Raw genomic sequence first — 18242 nt, forward strand, 5'->3', positions numbered from 1 at the left:
AAACATAAGGCCAGTAACTTTTTTCTGTTCCTGAACTATTAATTAGCTTTCCTGCTGTGCTTCCTGTTAGTTCAGAGGTTCAAAAATATTAGTCAGTAACAGGCAGTAAAAAGTGTGGCATTCTCACTTACATAGTGCACATACGGGTTGTCTCCATTCTTCTTGCAATTTAAGCCATTTGTGCTCAGTTTCTCTGGGTCCTGTAGAATGTTTTCAAGGTCCTGGACATTTTGGACAGCCACTGTCATAATCTCCTACAAAATTATTGAGCCAGAACAGAACATTTCCCATTTCATTTTCAACTTGTCTGTTGAGATTTATTTGCCTTTCAGTGAAAGACAACGGTTGAGGTCAAGGCAGCTACATTTGCATTTAAACAATTTTTCATTCAAACATCTTTTCATTTAAACAGTTATTCAACTAACTCAAGCCAGAAAAAAATCGTAGCAGGAGACAATTCAACCCACTGTTTTGTACTTTTTAGCAGTAAGGCCCACTTTGTTGTTACGCTTGAATAAACTATATTGAGCGATATTCTAGAGCGAACATGCTAAGCAAAAGAAACAATTGCTTCAAAAAGTTAATTTAATGTCTCCTCAAATATGCCTTACAAAACTGCAAAGGACATTACGCAACAGAACCAGTCATACTTCATTTTTTCTTACCTGTGTATAATGGAGGTAGCAGCAAACATTTTTGACCAACTGCCTTACAGCTTTTTCAAGATTCCTGAATACTTTTTCTTCCTTGTCAAATATCTCATCCTTAACCTGAAAAGTCAGAGTTAATATTTAAGCAGGGACACACAGTGCTTTCCCAAGTTTCTTCCATTGCAGTTGCCTTGCCAACAGACCAAATAGGAAAAACAAACAATGACTCAAAGTCAAATCCATGGGAAACCTCAGGCTGTAGAAGCGAGATCCTGAGCAGTTTAACTAGTAAAGATGTTTGCAGAAAGTGCAGAATGAGTATCTGTGGTCAAAATCAGTGGGTTTCTGTCATCTGCCATCTCTGTTTCTGGGGTGCTCAGTATTGAATGAGTTGGACCAACTTACCATCAAGTTTCTCATCAAGTGCTGCTGCTTTAAAGAGACCTAATAAACCAGCAGACACCAGACAATACGGTGTCTGGACTATGGCATCCAGCACTGAGAAGGAATCCTCTGAAAGGGATTCACTATTGGATCTTGAACAATACGTGGACATTCATCATTATGATAGTTTTACATGGCAAAATATAAAAATGATATGAAGTCCTATAAACTCACCAAAGCCATAAAGTAACAATGTAATTTCTCTTCCAGGAGAAAACTGATGAAAAAGTACATATTTAGGCTTTCAAAATGATACTCTACCTGAGGTTCGACTCCACTGAGGATTTTAAGGTACTCGGTCACTCTGTTAGACTTCTTTTTGAGGGAGTGAATATTCAGCTTGTTTATCCTGCTCTTCAGTGTGCCCTCTTCATCCGTCCTTTTGTATTTCATAACTGAGGATGGGAACCAATTGCATGAAGGGTTTAAAATGTTCAAAGAGCAGACGCCTTGCTTGTTTACAAATATTAACATTGGTTAATGACATTGGTTTAAGGTATAATTTCATCAAACATTGCATTTGTTACTTAAACAAAAAATTGTCATCACGTTTCAGAAGGAAAGACATGAAAGGAAGAACAAATAACAGAGCTAGACAAACCTTAGTTTATCTAAGATAATTAACATGGAAGGAAGAGGAAATACCGCATGTTTCAAGGCAGTTTGACAATCCAAAATAAGGCTGGATTTAAAATTAAAAACATGACAAACAGAAGCAAATGTTGTCTCATGTCAGATCAATGCCTGACTTTTCTGTTTGCTACATTCATTAAATGCTTTTATTTAGGTTTTAAAATACAGGAAAAAGTGTATTTCAACAAAAGAAAGCATGAAGGAAGATTACAATTAAAAGAAAAGTGATGAATATTTAAAACAAGTCTAGACACATTTTTTTTTTACTTTTCATGAACATGTCAATGTTTTTTGGGGGGTATAAGTGCCAAAAACACAAGAAGAATAATACAGTACTTACTGCTGTATAAATAATAAACGCAACCTGTCACAGTTACAGAATATATTACAAATAAGGAATAATGTCTGTGTTTTGGGGGTTCTTAGGTGCAGACTGAGAGGGTACTACCACTGAAGGGGATAGCTGATGAGGGTTTGTGTGGATGGGGGAATGGTCATTTTTATTTTAATGCATTGCCCTAATGGTGATTTCAGTATTTCGGTGAGATCTTATTAAATGTGAGAGAGACGAGAACTGCAGTGTGTATTTTGACATACTGTAGCTCGACTGGCTAAGAGAATTGGCAGCTTCATCAGAAAGGCAGGCATATCGAAACTCCTCACTCCGTATTGCGAGGACTGAGCTGGGGAGTTGCTGTAGAGGGGTAGGAGAAGTGGCAGGAGGGGTACGAGAGAGATCGGCAACAGGCAGTCCCGGGTCCAAGACTTACATAAGTACAGTAGGTGAGCAGAAATGTGTGAAATTAAGATCTAACAACCTTTCTTCTGAATTTCTGTTATAAATTCCATTAGCAAAGCTCTGCACCACACTGGTCAAAGTAATAACAATGTTGATTAGGGAGAAAATTGTTATGTTAAAACATAACATGTTTCGATGTTGAAAGATTAGGTAGTATAAATACTACCAGGAACTTTTGTGTTATGAAAGTGACATACTGTATGCCAAGGTTTTAAAAGGCATCACATTTCTTCAGATACATTTTTGAGAAGCAAAGAGGATTCTCGTTCAAAAAGGTACTGCATCCTTTTCAGTTTGCAAAATAATCGCTTGCAGAATGCTATGCTGCTAACAGTACAAGTATGAAAGGTTAATGTGAATGTGAACAGGAAGTTTCATTTTACAGAAAGTAGAAGTTCACTTTGTCATGTAGGAACTTATTGAAACCTTCTGTGTTTGCATGATTTGCAGGATAGTTTTTTAAATGGCACCCTTGATACCATTAATTACATTATCCACATTATTAACATCAAAACACTGTAAGTATTTTAGCCTCTGATCACGTTTGCAAAGGTAACTGTGAAGAACTGAGAGAGAAGCAACTTGAGACCACTGGGGAAGTATTAGGCGCTGGGGCATGTGCAGTTTTGATATGCTTCCTCAGGTCTGTGGCTTTCATGTAGCTTTCCCACTAAGAAGCTCAAGCGGTAGATGCAAAGTGTAAAATAAGTAACAGTTTTAGAGAGAGAAAGGATGTGGCAGTGACAAATGGGTTGTCATACTGGGCAATACAGGAAACAGAAGCAGAGTGATCTCTGCCTACCAGTATAATTACACGTCCTGAAATACTTCCTTGGAGGCAGGTATTTATGGAGATGCAGGAACGGGACAATATAATTCCAGAATCTTAGGAAAACTAGTTGCCATAGGATGGAACACACATGGTTTTTACTAACTAAGAAAGATGCACAGCCTTTGGTTCTGTGCACTGTCTTGGTGCTCAAGTGGGAACATTCTTACCTAAGTCTTTCCTCCTTTTAAACTCATTAATGTTGATATTGATGATTTTCACAGCTACCAGGGCTTCTTCCAAGGGCCGGCTGTCCGGGTGGTCATCAGGAGTGGTATTCCACAGCTCTCCCAGTAGCAGAGGGTACTTCATCACTCGCTGGACTGGTTTAATTATCAGCGATCCCATGTCTAATAAGTTTGGTTTTCCTCTAAAATGCAGCAACAGCAACAACAGCAAAAAGTCCATAAGTTTTTACACTGTAATTGTAATGTAGATACACTGTAATTCTTCAAAGCACTATGCATTCCTAAATTATAGTAGGAGACTTTTATTCAATTTTTTCAACAGAATTCTGTAAATTGAGGTGAGGTGGGTGTTTGATGCGTTTTAGTTTTTCTTGAGTATGGCTTTTCTTCTAAGGAGCTTGTGCTAAAATATCATAAATATGCAAATAGAAGGCTTATATTAAAAGAGTCAAGTTTGAAGGCATTTATTTCTCACTAATGTAAAAGAGAAAGATACTTACTCACGGTCATATATTTGCCTGTGAGGAAAACAGGGAAAAATCTGTTAATTTTTGCCTCTCTGTTATTCATAGACATTTCATACAATATTAAAACCTGTGTTAAACTACATACATAACTATTATTTAAGTTCAGGAATGTTCATAATGAGACACTATTTCTTTTCAGTTTGTAACTCTACACCCACATTTGTGTGTTCAGATAGCAGGAGTACATGATGTCATTCAAGTGTCAGAGTGATCCGTGATATTCACTGTGTGCATACATTCTCTGTTTGTTGCAAAACAAAACACTGATGATAGAAAAGAGAAATCCCTACGCAAATCATAGGCTTGTGAATTCAGACTTTTAGCATGTTGGCTTAATGAATATGTGATGCAGGAAATCAGTACATACGGTAGAAGAAAATTATTTAGAAAAAATAATTCTGTTAGTAAAAGAAACATATTTGTTCTAACACAAAACATTTGCAACTAATTGCAATGAAAAGCCATCAACATACAGCTAATTATAACTTCATCCGTCCATTTTCTAATGGTTTTATCCATTACAGGGTTGCCAGGGAAGCATATCTCTTCAAGCAATGGGTGCAATCCAAGCTACACCCTAGACATGACACCAGTCCATCACAGGGCATGCACAGACACAGCCAAGCACATAATCATACCAGGGCCAATTTTCCCAGAAGCCAATATATCTACCAACATGTTTTTGGACTGTGGGAGGAAACCAGAGCACCAGGAGGAAACCCATGCAAACTCATGGACAGCAGGAAAAAATCCACACAGATAGCATCTCAGGTCGAGAATTAAACCCAGGGACCCAGTGGTGTAAGGCAGAAATGCTAACAATTGTGCCACTGTGCTACCTTAATTAGAACTGCCCATTAGTTATTTTTCATTGAGGTAACAAGCAAAGGTTAATGTTTCTTGTATTCTGTGTTCATTCAGCAGAAAAAAAAACCCTTCCTAGATTTGTTTTTCCTTTGCTTTTGAATATCCACTACTTGAAACAACTGCCTGGAAAAAGCCAAATCTTCTTTTAATTAAAATGAATAACTATGTCAAAATGTACAATGAGTTAAACCTGTGATCTTGATTTTTTATGTTACGTCTCCCTTAGGTGTGCAATAGCATCAGAGAAAGGATTACACATGGAATTGTATGAGAAGAATAACTTTGAGAAGAAGCTTAGATCCTAACCTCACACACTCCTGCTCGCCTGAGTACTGTAGATCCGATCAAAAGTAATTCAAATAATGTAGTTTGTGTAGTAAATCGTGTAGTTCAAATAATCCTTCCATTTTCTGACTTCATCCAGTTCAGGGTTGTTTACGGGAGCAGGAGTTTGTTTCACTTAAGCAGTTCAAATAATATGCCACATAAACTAACATGTAAAGATTTACTTTAGCTGCTCTTCAGTCTGCTGCGACCTTATTTTGTTGTACCACAGACCTGTGCCATCTGACAAGTTAATGACATCACTACATCGTCACTTTTATTTAGTTCCCGCTTGCCTGCATTGACATTACGGTAACTCTTATCTGCTGAACTTCACAACGGAATTCCTAGCAGAACGTGAATCTGCTGGGGCTTACTTCAAGGATGATATACAGGTTCTGAAATGCTGTTGAATTTCAGCATCTTTCTCATAGGACTTGAGTAAACTGTTGGCGTCATCATGTTGATAGCAATAGATTTTATAGACTTCCTCTAATGCCTCTTTGCTCTGTATGAAGGTTTCACCTAGAAGACAAAAGGCAATATCCATTGATGCATCAAAACAAACAAATCCAGCTGTAATTTCGTGTCACTGGACAGGCGTTAGGCAAAGTGCAATTGACCTAATTGTCAAAAGCAGTAAGTCTTACATACAGTAGCAGACAAGAAGGCTTTGAAAACACAAACAGTATTTAGTGCACTGTACAGTACCATACTTTAAATTATTATCCTTTTCAAATTGAAATCATGGAAATACAATTAACCCTTTTGGCTAAATCTTTTCGTTGAGTTTTTAGTATGTTACTCAAGGCACAGCCATAAATTATTTTTTCTGAACTGTCTTTTTTAGCTGTAATTGTTTCAAAATCTTGCCAAATAAACCTCTATTTCTATTAAGTACCACATTTAGATATTTAGAATCAATATTCTGTATGGGGCTGATCAGAAGAAATACTTCTTGATATGAGCTTGATATGTCAATTCAGAAAGTAAAAAAATATATATTATAATTATAAATATATAAAAAGAATGTATATTTTTATGCTAAGTGAGAACTCACAGATCTAAACAAACAGTGCCGCAAACACTTCATTTCTCAGTGCCTATGTTTGAACTGTGTTTCATTGGCTGCAGAGAAATGCCTCTTTTTAAAGAAAACCAGATCTCTACACTACATTGAAAGGCAGGAAAATAACTATCATTAATAATGTTGCTGACACAGTTAGGGAGATGGCTGTAGATCTACTGAAATCAGATTTTCTGCTGACTTTTTGTGGGCACAGCTATGCAGATTCAGTATGTGTTCTTGTGATCATCACATGTAAGACTTCAACACTCCAAACAACTTTGAAGCCACACCCCATCAGATGTTTGGTATCTGTTTTCTTTTATACAGTAGGTAATTCTTTGGTGCCAACTAAGAAAGGGATGATACCATGCATCCATTTACAGTCACTAATTTAATAAATTTAACCTAAGAGGGCCAAAGTGAATTGGAGGACATCTTAGATGGGACATACTGTACAGTACAGTACACATGCAAACAGAGGGAACTTTAGAAATGTCAATTAGTATGGACAGCATGTGCTTGGACTGAAACTGGAGGAAACTGGAGCCTCCAGGTGCACAAGGCAAGAACAACTCTACACATAAGGCACCCCAGGTTGGACCTGAGCCCAGGACATGACAGCTGTTAGGCAGCAGTGCTAATTGCCACGCCTGCAGTCCACATATAATATAATAAAAAGTGGCCAGACTGAAAGAGGCAGAGCACTGCCAAGACGTACTTATTATCTGAGTTTCGGGGTCTTGTTCTTCAGTAGCATCCTGCAGCCTACCGAGCAACTCAGCTGACACCTTGCAGACGGACTCGATGTTTGTGAAGAGGCGGTCCACATCCACCACCTAAGGGAAGAAATGAAAGCAGTCATCCAGCCAGCTAAGTGGTCGATACAGTGCCTGCTCCAATAACCATTCTGTCTGGTAATTCCTTATTTTCGGATCACAATGAAGTTTGCCCACAATTCCTCTAATATTCAGCCTCCTCCTGCCTCACAGTTAACCTGGGAGAAATATATATTTTTTTGGCAAAATCAGCCCTTTTGATGACATTTGTTCTCCTGCATCACAGGAGAAATTCACAGAGGGATAAAAACTGAATTGTATACTGCACATTTAAAAAGCGAAAGAGAAAAGCTACCCCTGACCTCTAAATCACCCTCACTGTACAGTAAGTAAAAAATAATATGCTTTAGAAAATACAGATGAACTAATAAAACAAGTTAATAATATGGGATACAGTATGTTGCACAGGATCTGGGCTTTGAAAAGTAACTAAACTAAATTGTTACTGTACGATTGTGCACCATTTTCTTTATAAAATCAAGTGAAAAATCAGAAGGGTAATGAGAAGAACAGAACCTAGTTATGATTTTGCTTCATTTATACTCTCATTCAATACCAACCAAGTGACCTTCATTTGGACTGTTGGGGGTGTTACAGGTTACTTGATGATGACAAGAATTTCTTTTTTATACACAAAGATAACGCTAGATCTGTCTGCTCTCTGAATAAAAGTGAAATAACCAAACAAATGAAATAATTTTAGTGAACAGCTCAGCAGTTTTAGTTTTTATATCTTTGGATTCCCCCTGGAAATAAGCAAAGAGAAAATGATCCCATTGCCTGCCATACAAATAATGCACTACAATATTAATGATATTACAGTGTATGAGAGGCTGCCCCTGTAGGCTAGTTCATTAAGTGGAAATACATGTGCTGCTGTATTATTACCTTTGAACTGTGACATTATTTAACTTTTTCTTGTGCAGCTGTAGATGGGAAAAGATTCCTACAGAAATTACATTACTCTCTCATTAAAGTCATTGCTTTTTGTCTTGGTTATTAATGCCCATATAGTACATTACAAACAATGTATGAACATATATGATACAGTATGGTATCTCCTATGAAATTCCCAGAAACCACTTTATTTACTGTAGATGTTTTTAACCAAGGAAACCTGTTGTAAATTGAAGAACTGTGGTTTTATAAACACCTGTTCGTATAGATTCTTCTACATTTCTAAAAGGAAGAGTAAGAGAATAAAGAAAGTACCTGTGCTTCTTTCAAAGGCTCAACCACCTCTTTGATGCAGAGTTCCAGGTCAGTGAGATAGTCTTTTTCAGTTTGAATTAGTTCATTGATGACTTTAGACCTTCTTGACATTTTTCTTAACCTCACTTCCTCTGGGTTGAGGGCTGGAGAAGCTGGGGAGGCTGGCGCAGATCTCTCCAGAGGGGCCATTTTCTCTGCAGGCACAAACACAAGCCAGAAACATCAACTGACTGCATCTTCACACAGAAGGGCACCGTCAATCACAAAGAACACTGGCTATACTATGCTATGAAATGGAAATAATATGTTACATTTGATATTTTTAAAAGCTCCAACTTCAGGCGTCAGTCGAAATAATAAGGAGTAAATGTTTTTTACATACAGTAGATAATAAAGGTTAGCTGGTGCAGCATTATGTCCGGATAGTACCTACAGAACTGTATTTCATTTCCAGACCTAATGAAAACAGGTCAGTTTAGTATATAATTTTATACCTTTAAAAGATTGAATTTGAAAGAAAAATTTATGTTTTTATAGATGCAAAAGAGATCACTGTTCCTGTCAGAAATTAATTGGCAAATTACACTGGAAAGCTTCAAATAGAGGAAAATGAAGGGACAGACAACATAAGACTGAGAACAGGAGGCACGTCTTTACGCAAACAGTTGTGGGAGTCTGAAGCAAGCTGCTCAGCCAGGCTGTCGAAGCTGATAGTCTGGCTTTCTTCGTTGGAAAAATCACCTAGCAACCCATCAAGATGAATAGCTTCCTCTATTTTGTAACCTTTGCATTGTTGATGCTCTCATTTCCATGTCCACATGAGCACCTAAAGACACCCATTGCTTTCTGCTCCACTTTGTGCAAAACATTATATTTTTGATTAATGGTGTTTAGTTAAACAGAAGAAGGCCAAATTTATACGCGTACAAGCTCCTTGGTTGAACATGACACTGTGTGTATCATTTCAAGCCCCCTTACTTCCAGTCCAACTTCAGCGCTGCAAATGTTTCTCCTTGGCTCAACCTTCAGAGGTGAGGGGGGTTGTGGCAGCACTGATGTCTGACCAAACCTGTAATTTCCTCAGCTAGGCAAGTGGGGATACCATGGTTCCTGGGATGAAAATGCCATGAAATGCCAAGTTGTAATTAATTGTGTAATTATGAGGCCAGAATGCAATCTCCAGTGCCTATAGGGAACTAAAATAAATTACAATTCGAAGTCTTATGGAGTGTTCAGGAAGATGTACAGTAGGAGTGTCAGGATTGAACCAAACATGGAACAAATAGGACACTAGTCTTATTATGGAGAAAGAGGATAAATAAATCTGAATACCAGGGTATCTAAATCATTGAAGTAGTGAAAAAATCAAAAGCAAGACAGTTTTCTTCTTTACAAAATTTAAAGACAGTAAATCTAACTAGGATCAATCAACCAAGAATAGTAAGCAGATGAAGTAGGAATTTTCATATAAAAATATTCCATCAGCATTGAGTGATATGCAATGTAGAATTTTGTTAACATAAAACATTCTCAGTAAATATTTTGAAAATATATTTTCCCTTTTATGCCTTGAATTGTTTACATTTGATATATATTTCCTTTCATTGATTATTTTGTTCTCAATGCTGTTTGTGATGAAATGGAGCTTTAAAAATAACATTTAATCTTATATAGATATTTCTGTATTGACCTAAAGCCCCTGCTAATTATGTCTTCAATCAAGTGCGGGTAACTAACGTCCGACAAAGACACAGAATCAGCAAACCAAAGCGTTATTTACCATTTCCATACAGTATCTGTCAAGTTCCCATGATAATTGGCCAGCAGATTTGCATAATTCATACTGTTAAACTAGCAATGCAGCATGGGAGGAGTGTCAAAGAAGGAGGCCACCCCCTGTGGAGGAATCTGTGAATTGTTCCTGATATAAAGCTACTGTAGGCTGTCCAGTCCTGATCCTTGTGGGCATGGTGTACGGGGTTTCATTACAACTCTTATCAGCCTTGATCAGGTCATTATTAGCTTAATTAGACCGGCTTAACAACGTCTCCCAGTGTTTTGGGTGCTGATGCTTTAAAGAGACCTAGAAAACCTGCAGACACACTGATCCTCCAGGACCAGGTTTGGACATTCCTGCTGTAGAGGCTGCGGTGATGCATTGCTGTGCCTTATAAGCTGAATATCATCAACCTTGATGGCCAAAGATGGTGTTCAATCATGCCTGTGTTCTGTAGTGCATACGTGACATGTGCAAATGGCTGACTTGCAATATTGAAAGACATTTACAGTATGCAAATACACACCTAGTCACATGAAGAAAGTACATTGAGCTACTTTCTCACGGTGAACAGGTGCCCCAGTAGTAATACACCTGTGTGTTGAGTGCACCTACCCATAACACTTCTTCTGAAGAGACAAACAGCTGGATACTGTGGTTTTCCTCCTACAGTATATCCCAAATATGGAAAGATACATTGTGCTTTCCATACGAAGCTTAAGATACATCTTCACACTTGCTGTTCACCCCTAAGAGTAGAAAGGACATACACTTCTCATTCTTGTGAATGCTATTGTATTCCTTTATCTAATGCTTATTACATGTAATTTTTTTGTTATAAGTGAAGATACTTTTGCACATTTGGCACCTAACGCTGTACCAGAATCGTCCTTAATACAAACAACAGACTTTCAATCACATTATAATTTCACACAATTCCAGTAATGTTGAACTGGCCCCCAGATACTACGTGAACATACCCTGTTCCTCAGAAACAGGCATGATGAATTTCAAATCTGTGATATCACACTTTTTAAAACCAGCAGCTTTTGTTTCTTTATTGAAATATAGGGAAATTGGAGCATTTATTGCTGCCAATAATATTGTAACGCAACGGGGGCTCAGGCGGGCGCCCTTGCCGCATCTGGTCGGCCCCATCCCGACTGGAGGCTCGAACCCGGGACTTCCGCGTCTCTCTGCAGCGACCTAGCCCCGTGAGCTAAAGAGAGATCTCTTCACAGCCCAGTAGCTGTAGTCCTGCTATCACAGGGAAGGGCGGTGATGTCACCTGCTCTGGTACGCCGGCTCTTACACAGTGCTTGTCGGCCGTAAGCGTTACACTCTCCCCCGCTTAAATCGCCGGCCCCGGCGAAGGGCTATCCCACCCCGCTTCTGACACCAATGTAACGCAACGGGGGCTCTGGCGGGCGCCCTTGCCGCATCTGGTCGGCCCCATCCCGACTGGAGGCTCGCACCCGGGACTTCCGCGTCTCTCTGCAGTGACCTAGCCCCGTGAGCTAAAGAGAGATCTCCCTACAGCCCAGTAGCTGTGGTCCTGCTATCACAGGGAAGGGCGGTGATGTCACCTGCTCTGGTACGCCGGCTCTTACACAGTGCTTGTCGGCCGTAAGCGTTACACTCTCCCCCGCTTAAATCGCTGTCCCCGGCGAAGGGCTATCCCACCCCGCTCTGACACCAATGTAACTCTTCGGGGGCTCAGGCGGGTGCCCTTGCCGCATCTGGTCGGCCCCTGCACCGTCCGGGGCTCGAACCTGGGACTTCCGCGTCTCTCTGCAGTGACCTAGCCCCGTGAGCTAAAGAGAGAGCTCACGGGGCTAGGTCACTGCAGAGAGACGCGGAAGTCCCGGGTTCGAGCCCCGGACGGTGCAGGGGCCGACCAGATGCGGCAAGGGCGCCCGCCTGAGCCCCCGTTGCGTTACAATATTGAAAAAAGAAAGCCGCAAATCTTTCTTTAATCTGAAAAGGTGCATAATTAAAATGTTCACGTTCTTGCACATTCAGACATTCAAGTTTGCGTGAGTCATTATTTTCAAATACAGGTATTCGGTACACTTTGTGCCACACAATCGCATGTTTTATGGCTTCCAGCAGCTCCAGTGATCTAATTCTTTGACAGACAGTTCCGTTTAGTATAACAGTCAGGATTTTGATGTCTTGATGTCTTTTAGCTGCCTGCCCGCCTGCCACAGAGAACTAAGCAGTCGCACAAATTCAGGAAGAAGGATGATTTCATGCAGCAATTAGCTCCCTCTGCGCAGACGACTTCCGCCTTTCTGTATGAGCTCGGAGCCTGGTGTCAGGTTACGAACTAATCACCTGGGTGATGTAATACTGTACATGTACTTCGGCTTGCTGAGGCATTCCATCTGTTACAGCTGGGCGAGCACCTGATACAAATACTCCATGTAATTCAGACTGCGTGTGCTTTATCTACCGTACAGTGTACTGTATGTTTTATAAAATGTGTCTGCTAGAGTATATGATTTTTTACTGCCTTTGGATTTCTGTAAGGGACTTCTTTAGACGTCAGAATCTGCATCAAATCCCATCTAATTGTGTCTGTCCGTGAATTAAACCTGTCTTGAAGGTTGGACTGCTTACTCAAAATCAAATAACGTTTTATTTCAACGAAATTTCAAGCAAATGGTCCTGATCCTCTATTAATAGCTATGAGAGATAAGCAGTGTTTTGGAAATTTAAAATACACTTTAAATTTCTTTTAAATGTAGTTTCTAAACTACTTTTTACTTTGACATTTGGCCAAATGCATCAAAGAAACACAGAGCACTGAAGTTATGTGCAGGAAGTATAATCAGTTTTGAAGCACTAATATATAAAAAAGGTTATGAATAATAAATGTTTAATCTCTTCCCCATACCTTAAGCAGTTTTCTAATTAGCAGGGCACCATAAACCATGTTTTAGATTAACTGCATCTAATATCTACACTACATAGCATATCTAGATTGCTCGATATACAGTATACAAGCAGTACCTGCAGATCAGGAAGTTTCAGCATTTCCTGGTCTTGACACAATTATTGGAGACTATAGAGAGATGACGTAACAGAAAAAAATGTAACCTTTCTAAAGAAATTCAGGAGCAGGTTTCTTAGATTCTTTCGCTTTTATTCTGAAATATTGAATTTCTTTGCTCATTTGGGCTAATGCAGTAGCTATTGTATTAGTTGAATGAAAAGCAAGAAACGCATAAACTGAGAAATTGAGGAGGGTGTGTTCTCTCTTCACTCTTTCAGTCAGTTCAGGGTTTACTTATTGAGCTAAAATACAAACTCATTAAACAGGCTTTCTGTTCTGAATAGCAGTCATTCATATGCAGCAGGTCCTGAAGAACATTTAAGGCTTTTGAATATCTCTGATCTAAAACTAAGCAGCAATTAAGACATTTTCAATAAACTCTTCAGCCTGAAAAGGAGAACTGTTGGTCTATCCTGACTTTACAAAATCCAGCAAAACTAGAATAGCAACAAATTAAATAAAGAGGACCTGTTCAGCACAGACCAGAGTACAACTGGACCATGGTCTCATACAGGAAGCAAGGCCTTTAAAAGCAGCTCAATAAGAGACATCTGAACACTGTTCACAGACCATGTCTGTTATAAATTCAACCCCTTTGCTAAAAGCAACGTCCCTGTGTTCACTTTAAGAGCCTTAATTCTCAGGAAAATCTTAGGACACCTTTATCAGGAGGTACTGTCCATAAGCTTTTTTTAAAAAATCATCTGCTACTCATGTATTTTTCTTTCCTTAAACCTGTACATATTTTGTAGCCAAATCATTAAAGTTTAGCTTTCTCCCACATATATTTCTGCAGGACTGAAGATAGTTTTAGATGTCCCGAGATATTTAGGGACAGGAAAAATGCTACCTCCACAGCAGGTCAGGATTTTAATTCACTTGTCTCACTTTCCACTATTATGTGATTTGTGGCTTCATTTCAAAACTCAGCTGTTCCCATGAAAGTGGATATCATCCCCTGATTACGCTCTTCATTGAAGTGTTTTAACTAAAGCTCCTGAAATGGGTAGATTAGACCCCACATTGTTTCGACAAAAAAAATCAACCTGAGAAACAGGATTGTCTCTAAAAAGAATCTAAGGATTTGGCTCCTGGATTGCTGCCACTGACCTGAGAATGTTTGCCTATATACGTTTTCCTGTAACTCTTATAAGTGTGAATGCACTAAACTACTGTATGTGAAAGAAAAGTGCTTTTTTTTCCTTTTACCTTAAAAATAAAAGCATATACTCTCAGTGAATCTCTGTTTCATTCATTAGAAAAAGTATACTGTACATAATATATCAAAACATAAAAGAGTTCTAGATTGAAAAAAGGCAAAGAAAGAAATAAACAACAAGAAATTAACTTTTCCACCACGACTCCTTGTTAAGTAGAGGTTAATGAATATAGTCACTGTATATTGTATGAAAAAACATGATATTCTACATGGCATGTAGATGTTTCCATATGCTATTTACAGTAAATACAAGGAATTTGTGGTGTAGTCCTAGAAAATGGGACTGATTTTAAGCTGAGGAAAATACCTAATTTTTAATCTGCATTTCTGAATGGTGACCATGGGGCTACTACAGTATGTTTGGAATCCTGTGGTTTGCACCTTCCATAAAAGGCACTGGGTTTTAATGAATTTAGAAGAGTCTTAGAGGTTCTCCTGCTCATATATACTGTAGGTTGCTAAAGGTCATGTATTGCATGATTATATTTAAACTCTTATTCTGAAATCTTCTGACTTTCAGTGTAGTGAATTCCAGGGTCCACCTATTTGATGACTGAGCCTGCTTGAGCGGAATTCATTGCCCAGATCCATTAGAGGCTCTGTCTGTCTCCATTTTTCACTATAATTCATTATCTTGTTTTACTCTTAACTGAGTATATTGTTATTACTGTGAAGTTCCCACTTTCTTTCTGTTACTGCTATGTTCTATCCACGTTTTGTTTTAGAGCAAGTTACGTTTCTTGAAAAGTAAATAAAATGACATTATTATCATAATAAGCAGTGTTTCCATTGTGAATTTACACTTGATATTATTCTTTCCAGGTGAGGTTGTTTTTGTTCCTACTCAGCTCTCAAGTGTCTCCTTAAATTAGATATGAGTTAACTCAGAAATTAATTGTTGTTAATGTCTAAGGCAGATGATGTTTTGGAAACACTGACATACTGTACTTGTTGAACTAATTTATTTTATATTTGGAAAGTGGAGATTATACACCCTGATGGCCAATCATAATATTTTATTAGCTATTTTGGTAACTTAAATGTTTTTGAATATCTCTCATACAACCTCAACTTAGTTTTTGCAACTAATTATTTTGAATTTTATTAGGCTGCAAACATTCTTAAATGCTACTTCAACAACAACAATTTTACTTCCCTGCAGTTACATGTCTTTTGAAATGACTAAAGAAGGATTTTTGACTGCAAATCCTGAAACAATTGATTCTTAAAAACATTAACCTTTTGTACATTAACAAAACTTCCTTGTCTTTTTCAGTTATTTATAGTTCTACTGACTCTAATTTTTTTTTACAAAGACTGATGTACAGTACAAGCAAGCAAGCTGAAGGGAAACTTAAACCAGCCTGGTAATGAATAGTATTAAGTAGAAATAATGCATCTATTGTGACACTTTAAACATAAGAGTGCCATTCACAACAAAAAATAATAAGCACCACTGTACAGAGCAGGATGTGAAACTCTACACTCTACACTACAGTACTAGACAAGAAATGCCCTATGATCCTGGTATAAAACACCAGGGTAACACTTGTTGGTAGAATTTCCTTATGGTTGGCAGTGGACTGTGAGGTGCTAACAGTAGTTTTACCAAGCATTATGGCTTGTATCTGCCTAAAGCACTACATTCCGACAAGAGAAATAAACTGATGGATTACTTCCTAAAACTCTGCCGTAGCTTTAAAGCAGAAGCATCACTTACAGCTGGTAAATACAAGGCCTTTTGTAAGCAATGTGAAAAAGCTGCCCTGCAAAACCTGATTTTAATGGCTGTCTGAAACAAAAATGCAAGTGGACTTGTTTTAATCTGAATGGCATTAATAGAAGAGGACCTTTTATCTTTTTTAGAGATCTGCATTAAATGTGGTTTTTCTTGATGAGTTTCAGGAGGTTTTTAAAAACAATTAAAGAAAAGTTGGAACTTCTGTCTTTACTTCGCACTGCTGAAAATTACATGAAACAGTACTGTCACTGATACAGATGGCAAAATATACAAGTACAAGAAACATGTATAACAAGTACAAGAAAGTGTTAATATGTGTGAATGTAATGTACGGATTTCCATTTTACTATAGTTGTATTCTCACATTGTGTACATTTACAACCTTAAACCTTTAAAACATTTTTATCAATAAAGTAAATTGCCTTCTTTGTTGATATGAACATAAAATGTTAAGATTAATACATCCAGTCACTTATTTGACAAAGCTGTGTACTGTATCTTTTCGTATTCCTTATTGTTTTCTGTCTACATTTGCATAAATGACATCATTCCCTCAGGAATAATCCCTGTGCCGTTACATAACAACACCACAGGACCAAAGGTGGAAAAAAAACTTTCTCAGGTTTTTTTCTCATCTCAGTCTTTTTCCAAGGAGACAAAAATATAGTGCCCTGTAACTTTTAAATTACATCCTAATGACAAATACCATTTTCCATACAATGGCACTTCTCAACATAAGGAACTAATCACAAATTCAATGTAGTATATACATGACAAAGATCACCAACACTTAAAGCAGACACAGAAATGTTGTAAGGTCTCAGTATTTGTGATTACCTTTAAGTTTTATGCCGTATTCTGTCCTGTCTGACTGGCTTCTTCTTACCAGCGTTCCTATATTTATGTCCCCTTTGGAGTTGTCCTCAGCCACAATAGTGTCTGTTTTTCTTCTTTCAAGGTACATCTTCGGTTTAAGGAAGAGGCCTTTTCTCCTTTTAAATCCTTTAAAGTCATTTTCCTTGACTTCTTTGGGATCCATGGTGGGGATCCTCAGGTATTCCCTTCCCAGCTTGCCCTTACCTGAAGAACAAGTGCCACAGAGCCAGATTGCTTGTGAAATGCAACAGGTGAACTACTTCAACATAGCTGGCTGCCAGCTTTGCACAGGTAGCTCCGCCTCTGTTAGAGTCATTTACCTGTCACCTAAGAGACCTGTATCCACCACAGAGGGAAAGAGAGAGAGAAGGGCAGCAACTCTACCAGACTGATCAAGAAAGTGAAGGCTTCTCATGCATCTTCAGTCCAGCAACATGAACGGATGACAAATGCGCCTATGGGGCTTTCAGTACATTTTGGAGTGGCCTTGGATTGATATTAATCTCCTTGAAAAATGTGACTGTATTTGCATAGTTGAGTCATAGGGAATGTAAATTATGGAGAACATTTTTGCATTTAAAGAAACACGGCTTTGGTCCAAATGTGAAGGCCTGCCCTAAGTAAACAAACTCAAAACAACAGCAAAAACAATACACAATTAATTTATTAACCACGTCTCATTTTATTTACTGTGTGACTTTTTGTGATTACAGTTCAGGTAGGTAGCTGCGTCAGCATGTGTAGGCTGCAAAGGAACAAGTAATAGGTTTATTCCATGGTGAAAAAAAGAAGAAAGAGAACACAACGTTTCGGCCGTGGAGCCTTCTTCAGGTGTCTCTCCTCACCTGAAGAAGGCTCCACAGCCGAAATGTTGTGTTCTCTTTCTTCTTTTTTTCAGCATGGAATAAACCTATTACTTGTTCCTTTTTGTGATTACGTATAAATCACTATCACATGCACTTTCAAGAAAACAATTCCATAACACATTATTGCAGGAATACCAAATTCCTTCAATGCCAAATTCAACTTTTAAACTTATTGTTTCACAGTATGTGTTCTAGCTTTATTATGCTAGCCTTATTGTTATTTTATATTATACTTGCATCTGACCATACCTCTTGCTTTCTTACTTAATGTAAGCTTTATAAACATTGCAATTTGCCCTGAGGGCAACTATTAACTAGTAATTTTAA

The 18242-nt window shown here is 38.2% G+C and overlaps 1 protein-coding gene across 1 annotated transcript in view; it reads right to left on the reverse strand.

The window, feature by feature from the left end:
• arhgef38 (Rho guanine nucleotide exchange factor 38) overlaps window positions 1–17372 on the reverse strand; it is a 29280-nt gene extending 11908 nt beyond the window's left edge. The window contains exons 1-9 of the mRNA XM_088625061.1: window positions 17011–17372; window positions 8379–8572; window positions 7049–7166; window positions 5639–5786; window positions 4044–4061; window positions 3526–3725; window positions 1356–1489; window positions 666–770; window positions 132–254 (exon numbers count right to left, since the gene is read on the reverse strand). Of these exons, the coding sequence (XP_088481187.1) occupies window positions 132–254; window positions 666–770; window positions 1356–1489; window positions 3526–3725; window positions 4044–4061; window positions 5639–5786; window positions 7049–7166; window positions 8379–8572; window positions 17011–17212 (1242 nt within the window). The 5' untranslated portion in view covers window positions 17213–17372. The remainder of the gene's footprint in view (window positions 1–131; window positions 255–665; window positions 771–1355; window positions 1490–3525; window positions 3726–4043; window positions 4062–5638; window positions 5787–7048; window positions 7167–8378; window positions 8573–17010) is intronic.
• Window positions 17373–18242: the final 870 nt, after the last annotated feature.

The sequence above is a fragment of the Lepisosteus platostomus genome, chromosome 1, assembly GCF_059453375.1.
Source record: "Lepisosteus platostomus isolate fLepPlt1 chromosome 1, fLepPlt1.hap1, whole genome shotgun sequence".
In the NCBI taxonomy this organism is placed as follows: Eukaryota; Metazoa; Chordata; class Actinopteri; order Semionotiformes; family Lepisosteidae; genus Lepisosteus; species Lepisosteus platostomus.